The sequence below is a fragment of the Elephas maximus genome, chromosome 1, assembly GCF_024166365.1.
Source record: "Elephas maximus indicus isolate mEleMax1 chromosome 1, mEleMax1 primary haplotype, whole genome shotgun sequence".
NCBI lineage: Eukaryota > Metazoa > Chordata > Mammalia > Proboscidea > Elephantidae > Elephas > Elephas maximus.
In genome coordinates this window covers 86,447,319-86,460,762 of record NC_064819.1, presented here as the reverse complement: position 1 = coordinate 86,460,762, position 13,444 = coordinate 86,447,319, and the positions used below count along the sequence as shown (strand labels likewise).

Sequence of the window (13,444 nt, the reverse complement as noted above, 5' to 3'; positions counted from 1 at the left end):
CTAGAGAAGTAAGAGCCTTCACACAAACAGATGTATGCACACCCACATTTATTGCAGCTCTGTTTACAATAGCAAAAAGCTGGAAGCAACCAATGGATGAATGGTTAAATAAATCGTGGTATATTCACACAATGGAATACTACTCATCGATAAAGAACAGTGATGAATCTGTGAAACATTTCATAACATGGAGGAACCTGGAAGGCATTATGCTGAGTGAAATTAGTCAGAGGCAAAAAGACAAATATTGTATAAGACCACTATCATAAGATCTTGAGAAATAGTATAAACTGAGAAGAACACATACTTTTGTGGTTACAAGGCGGGGAGGGAGAGAGGGTGAGAGAGGGTTATTTACTGATTAGTTAGTAGATAAGAACTACTTTAGGTGAAGGGAAGGACAATACTCAATACACGGAAGGTCAGCTCAACTGGACTGGACCAAAAGCAAAGAAGTTTCCGGGATAAACTGAATGCTTCAAAGGTCAGCGGAGCAAGGTGGGGGTTTGGGGACTATGGCTTAAGGGGACTTCTAAGTCAATTGGCAAAATAATTCTATTATGAAAACATTCTGCATCTCACTTTGAAATGTGGCATCTGGGGTCTTAAATGCTAACAAGGGGCCATCTAAGATGCATCAATTGGTCTCAACCCACCTGGATCAAAGGAGAATGAAGAACACCAAGGTCACACGACAACTATGAGCCCAAGAGACAGAAAGGGCCACATGAACCAGAGACTTACATCATCTTGAGACCAGAAGAACTAGATGGTGCCTGGACACAACCGATGGCTGCCCTCACAGGGAGCACAACGGAGAACCCCTGAGGGAGCAGGAGATCAGTGGGATGCAGACCCCAAATTCTCATAAAAAGACCAGACTTAATGGTCTGACTGAGACTAGAGGAATCCCGACGGTCATGGTCCCTAAACCTTCTGTTGGCCCAGGACAGGAACCATTCCTGAAGACAACTCATCAGACATGGAAGGGACTGGACAATGGGCAGGAGAGAGATGCTGATGAAGAGTGAACTACTTGTATCAGGTGGACACTTGAGACCGTGTTCGCATCTCTTGTCTGCAGCGGAGATGGGAGGGTAGAAAGGGTTAGAAACTGGCAAAATTATCACAAAAGGAAAGACTGGAAGTGCTGACTCATTAGGGGGAGAGTAAGTGGGAGTATGGAGTAAGGTGTATATAAGCTTATATGTGACAGACTGACTTGATTTATAAACGTTGACTTAAAGCTCAATAAAAATTATTTAAAAAAAAAAAAGATGGGGCCTCAACCACCTATAGGCGGCATAAGGACCAGGAGTGCCACTCACTCAGTCTAGCCACCGATGACAGGTGCCTGGTAATTAGTGGTGTTTCCGAATCCCTCAAGCCACTGGCACTGAGCACCCAAGGACTGGCTGCACTACTGCCCCCCCACATACACAGGCTCTAGTCGACAGGGGCATGCCCTGAGTCTGGACACCTCAGGGCAGATGACAGCTGCTTGCCTTGCCCCCCACATGGCTCTCCATTGCAGTCAGAGACCTGTGCCCACTCCAAATGGCTTCACCTAACCCTGCCCACTCAGGACCGTAAATGGGAGTCTCTGTACCACATACTTGGTAACTGATGACCAAGGCCCATGTGCCGCAACCAACCAGTAAATGGCAGACACACATACAACACCCAACATAAAGACCAGAGATAATACCCACTGTACCCTTGGCCAGGTAACAAATGGGAAAGACTTCACTTCACCAGAAATCTTCCCCTACATCTTCAGCACCCCCACAAGAACAGTGAACAGGCTCCTGGCTCACATGAGGAGACAGGAGGTGAGAGCTTCAGTGATACCAACTACCAGAGTAGCACACACACCTAGCCTACCTGGACATAACAACAACAACAAAAAAAAATAGGACACAGTAAACAAAAATACAATAAAAAAATAACTTACTGATGCCTCAGAGACAACAGTCAATATCAAATTACGTAAAGAAGCAGGACAAGATGGATCCAGCAAGCAACGAAAATAAAGAACCAGAAAACGCTCCAGAAGAAGATGAGGCAATGAGACTACCTGAAAAATAATTCAGAAGGCTAATGTACAGAACTCTGCAAGAGATGAAGAAGGAGATCAGGTGAAACACAGACCAAACCAAGGAACACACAGGAAATGCAACAGAAGAATCCGGGAAAACAGTACAAGAACAAACTGACAGAATAAACAGGCTGCTAGAAACCATACAGAAACAGCGGCTAAAATCCAAGAGATTAACAATAAAATTTCAAAATTAGACAACTCGATAGAAGGTCATAGGAGCAGAATTGAGCCTATGGAAGTCAGAATTTGTGAGATTGAAGAGAAATCGCTTGGCACCAATTTGTTTGAGGAAACCCGCCTCCTCCTCCAAAAAGAGAGAAGAATGGGAAAAAAATGAGAAAAGCTTAAGAATTAAGTGGGATGTTATCAAGAGGAAAAACCCATAAGTGAATGGAGTACCAGAACAGTGGGGTATAATGGAAAACACAGAGAGAATTGTTGAAAATTTTCTGGCAGGAAACTTCCCTAATATCAAGAAAGAAGAGAAGATGTCTATCAAGAAGCTCAATGAATGCCATACATGGTATCCTCCAAAGCAAAGTCACCAACGCATATCATAATCAAATTTGCCAAAACTTTAAAGACAAAGAAAGAATACTGAGAGAGGCTAGGGATAAAGGAAAAGCCACCTACAAAGGAGAACAAATAAAACTAAGCTCGGATTACTCAGCAGAAACCATGCAGCCAAGAAGGCAATGGGATGACACACATAAAGCCTTGAAGGAAAAAAAAAATGCCAGCCAAGTATTGTCTCTCAAATACAATAGCAAAGCTAGCTCATTTCCAGACAAAACAGACATTAAGGAAATTTGTAAAAAATGCATAAAAATTACAAGGAATATTAAAGGGAGTCCTCCTGTTAAAGAACAAACAACATCAGACAACAAATCCAAGACCAGGACAGATTAACCAGATACCAACCCAGACAGGAAGTTCACAAAAACTAAGAGAAAAGACTGAATAAAAGACTGAGAATAGGAGACCAGAGACATAAATTGTAAACAACGACAACATCAAAACATAAAAAGGGAATAAATAGCGTAGTCATAGACCTTCCATGTGGAGAGGAAATCAAAGCAATACCAAGAAATAAAAGAATGGTCTAAACTTAGAAGAATAAAGGTAAATTTCAAGGTAACCACAAAGGAGGCTAACAAACCTACCTAACAAAATAAAAATGCAGAACATAAAGACTCAGTAAACAAAATCAACAATAATGAAAGAGATGAAAAGAAAATACATTAAAAAAAGAGCTCAGCACAGAAAATTAAGTGGAAAAAACCCCATTAACATAACAAAAAAATAAAATCAAAATGACAGCAGTAAATTCATACCTATCAATAATTGCATTGAATGTAAATAGACTAAATGCACCAGGAAAGGGACAAAGAGTGACAGAATGGAAACACACACACACACACACACACACAATCCATCTATATGCTGTCTATAAGAAACACACCTTAGATTCAAAGATATAAATACCCTATAACTCGAAGAATGGAAAAATATGTATGAAGTGAACAATGACCAAAAAAAAGCAGGAGTGGCAATATTAATCTCCAATAAAATAGAATTTAAAGAAAAATCTACCACAAGGATAATGTAATGATTAAAGTGTCAATACACCAGGAGGACATAACTGTAATAAATATATATGCACTCAATGACGGGGCTTCAAAATACATAAAACAAACTCTAGCAGCATTGGAAAGAGAAATAGGCAGTTGCACAATAATAGTAGGATACTGGAACACACCACTTTTGGTGATAAGCAGTGAAGATACAGAAGATCTAAATGCCACAATCAAACAACTCAACCGCATAGACATATACAGGACACTCCACCTCAAAGCAGCAAATTATACATTCTTTTCCAAAGCACATGAAACATTCTCCAGAATATACCACATTTTAGGCCACAAAACAAGCCTTAACAAAATCCAAAACATTGAAATAATGCTAAACATCTCTGATCATAATGCCATAAAAGTAGAAATCAATAAAAGAAACAGCAAGGAAAATAAGTCAAATACATGGAAACTGAACAACACTTTGCCTAAAACTACTGGCTAATAGAAGAAATCAAGGATGGATTAAAAAAAATTCCTAGAATCAAATGAGAATGAGAATACATTTTACAAAGCTTTTGGGACACAGCAAAAGAAATGCTTAAAAGTCAACTTATAGCAATAAATGCTCACATCAAAAAAGAAAAAAGGGCCAAAATCAAAACATTAACTTTACAAATTGAACAAATAGAAAGAGAGGATCAAAAGAATTCCTTAGGCACCAGAAGAATGGAAATAATAAAGATTAGAGCAGAAAGAGATGAAATAGAGAATAGAAAAACAACTGAAAGAATCAGCAAGGACAAAAGTTGGTTCTTTGAAAAGATCAACAAAATAGAAAAAACACTGACCAAACTGACAAAAGAAAAACAGGAGAGGTAGCAAATAATCCAAATAAGAAATGAGGTGGGTAAAACCACAACAGACCTAAATGAAAGAAAAAGGATCGTAAGAGAATACTATGAAAAATTGTACTCCAACAAATTTGAGGAAAATGGACAAATTTCTAGAAACACACTACCTACCTAAACTAACACAAACTGAGGTAGAAAAACTGAATAGACCATAATAAAAGAAGAGATTGAAGAGGTGGGGAAAAAAAAAAAAAAGTCCCAACAAATAAAAGCCCTGGCCCTGGTGCCTTTGCTGGAGAATTCTACCAAATTTTCAGTGAAGAACTAACACCAATACTAGTCAGCTATTGCAGAGCATATGAAATAAAGGAATACTCCTGAACTCATTCTATGAAGCCAGCATAACCCTGAAACCAAAGCCAAACAAAGACCTCACAAAAAAGGAAAGCTACTTTTTTTTTTTACAGACTAATATCCCTCATAAATATAGATGCAAAAATTCTCAACAAAACCCAGCCAATAAAATTCAACAGCATACTAAAAAAATAATACATCATGACCAAGTGGGATTCATACCAGGTATGCAGGGATGGTTCAACGTTAGAAAACTAATCAACGTAATCCACTACGTAAATAAAACAAAAGAACAACATGATCTTCTCAATTGATGCAGAAAAGGCATTTGAAAAAATCCAAGGACTACAAAACCAACAACCAACATCATTCTAAATAAAAAAAAAAAATTTTTTTTTTTTTTTAAATAGAGACTGAAAATATTTCCTTTGAGAATGGAAATCAGACAAGGATGCCCTTTATCACCACTCTTATTCAGCATTGTGCTGGTTGCCCTAGCTAGAACAGTAATTTAAGAAAAAAGAAATCAAGGGCCATAGAAGTCACAGACACATCCAAACTTCCTGCAGACTGAGTTATTGGACAGAGGGCTGGGGACCTTGGTCTTGGGGGACATCTAGCTCAATTGGCATAACATAGTTTATAACGAAACTGTTCTACATCCTACCATGGTGAGCAGTGTTTGGGGTCTTAAAAACCTTTAAAAGGCCATGTGAGATATATCTCATCCTGGCTGGAGCAAAGGAGAATGAAGAAAGCCAGAAAAACAATGGAAAGATTAGTCCATTGGACTAACGGACCACAACTACCACAGCCTCCATCACTCTGAGTCCCAAATAGCTAGATGGTACCTGGTTACCACCACAGACTGCTCTGACAGGGATCACGATAGAGGGTCCCAAATAAGAGTGAGAGAAAAATGTAGAACAAAATTCAAATTCACAAAAAAAGACCAGACTTGATGATCTGACAGAGACTAGAGAAACCCCAAGAGTATGGACCACTGACGTGCTTTTAACTCAGTAATGAAGTCATTCCTGAGGTTCACCCTTCAGCCAAAGGTCAAACACTTCTATAGGGCCAACAATAACACATATGAGAAACGTGCTTCGTGGCTCAATCGTGCATGCAAGACCAAATGGGCACACCAGCCCAAAAGCAAAGACAAGAAGGGACAGGAAAACCAGATGAATGGAACCCGGGGCAAAGAAGGGAAGAGTGTTAACACATCAAGGGGTTGGCAACTGTCTTAGCCATCTAGTGCTGCTGTAACAGAAATACCACATGTGGATGGCTTTAACAAAAAGAAATTTATTTCTTCACAGTAAAGTAGGCTGAAAGTACAAATTCAGGGTGCCAGTTCCAGGAGAAAGCTTTCTTTCTCTGTTGGCCCTGGGGGCAGGTCTTTGAAATCAATCTTCTGCTGGTCTAGGAGCATGGACGCCGGGGTCCAAAGGACTTACTCTGCTTCCAGCTCTGCTTTCTTGGTGGTAGGAGATTCCCCTGTCTCTCTGCTTCGTTCTTTCTTTTATATCGCAAAAGAAATTTACTCAAGATACAACCTAATCTTTTAGATTGAGTCCTGCCTCATTACCATAACTGCCTCTTATCTTGCCTCATTATCGTTGCAGAGGGAGGATTTATACCACACAGTAAAATCATATCAGATGACAAAATGGTGGACAATTAGACAATACAATTAGACAATACCCCTTGGGCAGGTGTTTAAACGTTAGTCATCTTAACTGAAAAAAATAGGGATAATAATACCCACCTCACATTGCTGATTAAATGACAATACTGGGAGTCATGGTGCAGCCAAGTTGATACACATTTTGGGGGGAAACAATTCAATCCATAAACGGGCTAAAACCACACAGAATAAATAGTAAAAGATACCTCTTACGTATGGAGGGAATTTGGGGGAACTTATTTATTTATTTATTTTTTACCAAAATAGGACAGTGCTGGAGTACAGGCTCATGGTTGAATCAGAGATATACTGATGTCAGCATATAATGAATCTGATTAATTAAATTAACTTTATGCTGTTTGCTGTCTGTTTTATAAATAAAAATGGAGTCCTATAGGAAACCCTAGTGGTGTAGTGGTTAAGTCCTGTGGCTGTGAACCAAAAGATCAGTTCAAATCCACCAGGCGCTCCTTGGAAACTCTATGGGGAGTTGCTGGTGTGTTGTAATTGACTTGAAATAAACGGGTTTGGTGTTGGTTATACATGTAAACAAAGTCACAGACCTTTTATATGTTTTTTAAAAATTACATGATATAATTAGAAGGCCTGACCAAACTACATAAGCTAACTGCTAAATTACTTAGCACCAATTATATGTGCAAAGTTTTTTTCAGGAAAGTAAGGGGTCAATTTCATTTGGAGCAAAGAAAATAGACATAAAAGTAGATGAAATTTTAATCAAAGATTAAGGATTCTCTAAGATTTGAATTTGGTAGACAAGATCCAGGTAAAAAAGAAGTGTGTGGCATAGCTATAGAGGTTAAAAAAAAAGTGTGACTACAAAGACTATAAGTACAGAGCCTCAGGAAATAAAAGTGAATTGATAAATGCACATGAAATTAAACAATCCTTAAATGAGTGTGTATGGAATGCCTACTGTGTGGGAGGCAGTGTGAAAAACCACTTCATGTGTTTCAATCTAATACGGTCAACATTTGGGCATTGCTGTTTTGTTTCAGTAAAGAAAAATCATCAAGAGAGCAATATATTACTTAATCCTCCTTCCATGATGGTGACAGTTTACAGAGCAACTTAGTTTCTCTTTAACAATTAACAGAAATTATTTTGTGACATTGGTTGCTGTCATGGATTAAATTATGTCCATCAAAAAATGTGTGTATCAATTTGGCTAGGCCATAATTCCAAGTATTGAGTGGTTGTCCTCCATTTTGTGATTTTAATTTTAGATTAAAGAGGATTAGGGTAAGATTTTTAAACCCTTACTAAGGTCACATCCTTGACCCAATGTAAAAAGAGTGTCCCTAAGGTGTGGCCTGCATCATCTTTTATCTTACAAGAGATAAAACGAAAAAGAAGCAAGCAGAGAGTTGGAGACCTCATACCAACAAGAAAGCAGTACTAGGGGTAGAGTGCATCCTTTGGACTGAGGGTCCCTGTGTGGAGGAGCTCCTAGTCTTTGGGAAGATTGATGAAAAGGCTGATTAGAGGCAAAGGAAATTCTGCTGAGAACTCAGAAGGAAGTGAAGAGAGCTGTTGCACTGGAGGTGGCACAGATGGTGAGAAGCATCAGCAGAGAAATGGCAGCAGCAGAACCAGAAGACCAGCACGAGATAGTGCTGGAGCCAACCAATGGAATGAGAGAGCTGAATGCCTTTGTGCAGGAAGCTTCTTGGTGGGATGGCGTGCCTCCAAGCACTTACCAGTGGAGCTAGGCTTGCCAATCCATGAAGCAAGACAGATGAGTGCCTTCCTACTGAATGGAGGTTACTGGCAGAGTGGGATGTACCCAGGCACTTACAGGCGAAGATAAAGAGTTTTGGAACACTTACCCCAGGCAGCCAGGCTCAGGTGGCAAGGCCCAATGGGCCAAGAAGCCAAGGAACAGGAAGCAGAAGCTACAGAGATATGGAATACAGGAAGCAGAGCTGCCTCAGTCTCAAAGGGTAGGGCCACTGCCTCAGTGGTCTCAAAGGGTGGGGCCATGGCTTCTGGAGTTTCAAAGGGTGGGGTCACAGTCCCCTAGTTTTCAAATAATCAGATCTTCACCAGGTTGGTCCCAAAGCGTGGGGCTGCATTTCACAAGTGGCAGCAGGATGGGGCTGGATCAACTACCCAGAAGTGAGGGGTAGGCTCTCATGCTGAAGGGGCAGATGAACAGGGCCCATTAGGCCAAAGGTGTAGGGTCGCCACTCAGAAGGACTAGAAGAATGTGGCCGCCCAAATGTGAGGGCTCCAAGTTGCCAATCCAACAGACCTGGAAGGCAGAGCTGATGCCCAGGGCCAAGGGGCCTCCGCCCAGAATCTAAAGAGTGTGGCCAATACCCAGAGTCTGGAAGGCAGGGCCATTGCCTAAATGGCCTCAGAGAACAAAAGATTATTTTCAAGCTTTGAGAGCTAATGTAATGTGTTCTACTAACACACTGGGTGCCTGTTATCCATTCTTTCTCTACAATTTCTCCCATTTATAATGGAAATGATTAGTCTGTGCCTGTTCCACCATTGTACTTTGGAAGCAGATAACTCGTATTGTAAATTTCACAGATGAAGAGGAATTTTTGTATTTTGGACTTGGAGTTGATTTAAGACTTTTGGTATGATATGATGGGGTAAGTGTGTTTTACATGTGGCAGGGACATGAATTTTGGGGGGCCAAAGAGTGGAATGTTATGGTTTGAATTGTGTCCCCCCCAAAATATGTGTCTACTTGGCTAGGCCATGATTCCCAATATTGTATAATTGTCCACAATCTTGTCATCTGATATGATTTTCATATGTGTTGTAAATCCTCACTCTATGATGTTAATGACACAGGATTAGAGGCAGTTATGGTAATGAGGCAGGACTCAATCTACAAGTTTAGGTAGATTGAGTTGATCCATTTTGAGATATGAAAGAAAGAAGCCAACAGAGAGACAGGGGGACCTCCTACCACCAAGAAAGCAACACCAGGAGTAGAGCATGTCCTTTGGAACTGGGGTCCCTGCACTGAGAAGCTCCTAGATCAGAGAAAGATTGATGACAAGTACCTGCCCCCAGAGTCAACAGAGAAAGCCTTCCCCTGGAGTTGGCACCCTGAATTTGGACTTCTAGCTTCCATAACTGTCAGAGAATACATTCCTGTTTGTTAAACCCATCCACTTGTGGAATTTCTGTTATAGCAGCAGTAGATAAGTAATACAGCCCATAATAAGAAAGAGATAATGACAGTGAAGCTAAACTTAGTAAATCAGTAAAAGAACTGACAGGAAAAAAGGGAGGTCATCATATGTCATTTTCTTACAAGTTTAGTAAGCCTTCTCTACAGGCATTTCCATACCATGTTCTGTTACATAATTTCACATAATATATATTCACATGCAGTCAATAAATACATGTTTTCTGTTGAAGTACTACTCTCATTAAATGGCTAATCTTTTTTGAGTCTCAAACTAAGTATATACTGTATAAGACAATCTTAATACCCACTTTAAGAAAATGAAGGCTTAGAATTATTAAGTGATTTTTTTCTAAGGTAAATTTTGAGTTCATATTCTGGTCACCTGAGCCCTACCTAGCGTTACGTTGTTGCGTACTTTCCTTCCCCTTTAATCACTGTATTATGCACCTTCAGAAATATTGACTGTGCTGGTAGACCATTTACATTAAACGAATCAGAGTCTGTGGTAAATTCTCATGAATGTTGGTGGGAGACTTTGTTCAGAAAAGTAACCTCTAATTAAATAAAGAGAATGTCATATTTTATTATTATTATTATTATTTCCTGGTGGCATACAGGTTAAGTGCTATGGTTGCTAACCAAAATGTCGTCAGTTCAAATCCACCAGGCGCTCCTTGGAAACTCGATGGGGCAGTTCTTCTCTGTCCTATAGAGTCACTATGAGTCAGAATTGACTCAATGACAAAGGGCTTTTTTTTTTTAAATATTATTACTTACCTTTTCAAGACACATGTTATTTCACAAGTGTAAGATAAGGCCAGCCTTCATGACACTTTTCATTGAACCCAACAGTACAGTTCATTTTACAGAAAGTCAATATATTTAGACAATTTACTGTAATATAATGGTGTGGGTCTTTACATTTATTTCAGAGAAATAGATATTAAATATGTGAAATATTTGTTTTATTTACACCCGAAATGCAGAAGAGACTCAAATCAAAGAGAAAATAAAACTACGCATACACAGAAATAGAGATAACTATAGGTATAAAATTGAATGCTCTCCTAACAGTCCATTACTCTTGCATTTTTGATGTACATGGATTGTTAAAGCTATTAAATGACCTAACATATCACATAACATTATTACTTATAAACTGTACTAAGAGTAAGAACAAACTTTCCAAATTCAAAAGTATTGGGTGGGACGGTTAGACTATGTACATCAGGAATGCAGAACTTACATTACCGCTGTGAACGCTTTTTGGTGAGCTGGTGAGCTGTTTCTGAAAACAACTGTAAAAGAAGTATTATGTGGAAGATAAGGACATTGAGGAAATTCTACATCATATTAAATACATTGTGTGTGCATCATTATAATGTGCTGATTGGGAAGGTAAATAATTATCCAGTGACTACTCTTTTTCACACTTCAAGAATTATGAAGTGATGGAAGAGAAAATACTGTATTACTTTTAGATTCCAGCAATGTATCCTTCTAAATCTATCTAGATTTGTTACAATGATTAAAAACAGGATTTTTAAAGATATCATAGAAAAATAAAAATTTAATACCAAAATCATCACATTTTCATATAAAAAGTTATTGTATCATGATAATTGGAATGAAAAGGATTTACTCAGTGTATGAAATTTCATTACATACAAATATTACCATGTTTCTCAAAGTATTCATAAATTTCATGATTTCCTAAATCAGTGTGAAAAGCTCACTGATCTCAAACTGGTCACATTCCCTCTTCATTCAGTTTCAGAAAGTTGCCGAATAAGTGTTTCACAAAAGGAGAAATGAATAAGATTGTGTTGTCACTTTCAAATCACTTTAATCTGTGCCTTCTCTCTCTGATGTATCATATTAGAGAAATAATCCTAATAAAAATTAACGAATCTTTCCTCAAGATATTTATATCAAGTTCCACTGTGAACAAAGAGTAAATTGTTTCAGATGTTGTTTATGGCAGTTACTGTCTGATGGTTTGCATTGTCATGCAACAAGTACTCAAATATTTGCAAGACTTCTCAAAACATTTAATACACAAAAGCAATATTTGTATATTACAATTTAATATACAAATCATAATAAGTATGAAACCATTTAGTAAAGTCTATATTATTGCAGATCCAAGCATTAGCAGCGAAAATACAAAACTTGATAACCCTCTGTTTCCACAGGACTTGAGAATCAATTCAGTGTATTCAAGGTTATATTTACATCCCCTTCTTATTATATTTCAAACAAGAATAAAAAATCCTACTGACTCATTTTACCTGAATACATTCTAATAATTAGAGATACAAAAGAGCTAAGTCTAAGGGTTACAATATTTTTTATAAGCACAAAAGTTTTGCACACCAGAATTATTATGTTAACTGATCTCTATAATCCAGGCATTACTTGTCTCAGTAAAAATTAAGCCAATTTGAAGACATATTTCATAGCTTTATGTACATTAACATTTTTCTATGACTTCCATTTCCTCTTCATTTTTGTAGATTCATAGGCAACTCTTATGAGTTTCTTCAGTGCATCTTTCATGTCTTTATTCCTCAAGGTGTAGATGAGGGGGTTGAGACTTGGAGTGAGGGTGCTATAAAAGAGGGTGAGGAACTTGCCCTGGTCTTTGGAGGAACTGTTACCTGGCTGCAGGTACATGTAGATGATGGTTCCATAGAACATGGACACCACAGTGACATGAGATCCACAAGTATTAACTGCTTTTCGTTGGCCTGCTTTGGACTTCATTCTCAGCACAGCTCGGGCAATGTAACCATAGGATATAAGAATAAGGAAGAGGGGTGTAAGGACAAAGATAATACCCAAAGCAAAAACAGACATTTCAACTGCTGTTGTGTCTACGCATGCTATTTTTATCATAGCTGGCAATTCACACAAGAAATGATTTAAAATGTTGTTTCCACATCTAGGTAAATTCATGGTAAGTGTACATAATACTAGAGAACAGGCCAAACTAATACTCCATACCATGATAACCATCTTGAGGCATAGATGTGGGTTCATGATTACTAAATAATGCAAGGGTTTACAAATAGCTGTAAAACGATCATAGGACATAACAGCCAGGAGAAGGCACTCAGTGGAGCCCAACCACATATAAACATATAGTTGAATGACACAGCCCACAAAGGTGATGGTCTTAATAGGTCCCCACAAGTTAACCAGGATCTGAGGTACAATGGTAGTGAAACACAGGTCGAGGAAAGATAAATTCCTGAGGAAAAAATACATTGGTGTGTGCAGATGGGAATCCAGGAGAGATGCAAGAATGATGGCTGTGTTACCTACCAAGGTAATTAAGTAGAAGATGGTGACAACTCCTGACAGGGCCATCTCCAGTTTGGGATGATCAGAAAAGCCAAGCAGAATAAAACCATGTAGAGAACTATAATTGTTTTGATCCATAGTCCTACAATGCCTAAATCCTAAATTGAGAAGAAAATGAAGGAGGAGGAGGAGGTGGAAGGAAACGAAGAGGAAGAGGAGAAGAAGAAAAAGAAAGAGAAATAGAAGGGAAGAAGAAGAAGAAAAAATAACTTGTCAACACAGACTAGGTGATTTAATGAAATACAAAAATAAACAAATGGAGGGAGTTTATTTTAATAATTGAAATATAAATAGATAGAAAATATTCCAGTCAGGTAATCTGGTATT

At 38.5% G+C, this 13,444-nt stretch overlaps 1 protein-coding gene across 1 annotated transcript; it reads right to left on the bottom strand.

Moving 5' to 3' along the window:
* Positions 1–12,235: 12,235 nt before the first annotated feature.
* LOC126077697 (olfactory receptor 2W1-like) lies at positions 12,236–13,195 on the bottom strand. Its single transcript, XM_049887252.1, has one exon. The coding sequence runs from the start codon at positions 13,193–13,195 to the stop codon at positions 12,236–12,238; it is 960 nt and encodes a 319-aa protein (XP_049743209.1).
* Positions 13,196–13,444: the final 249 nt, after the last annotated feature.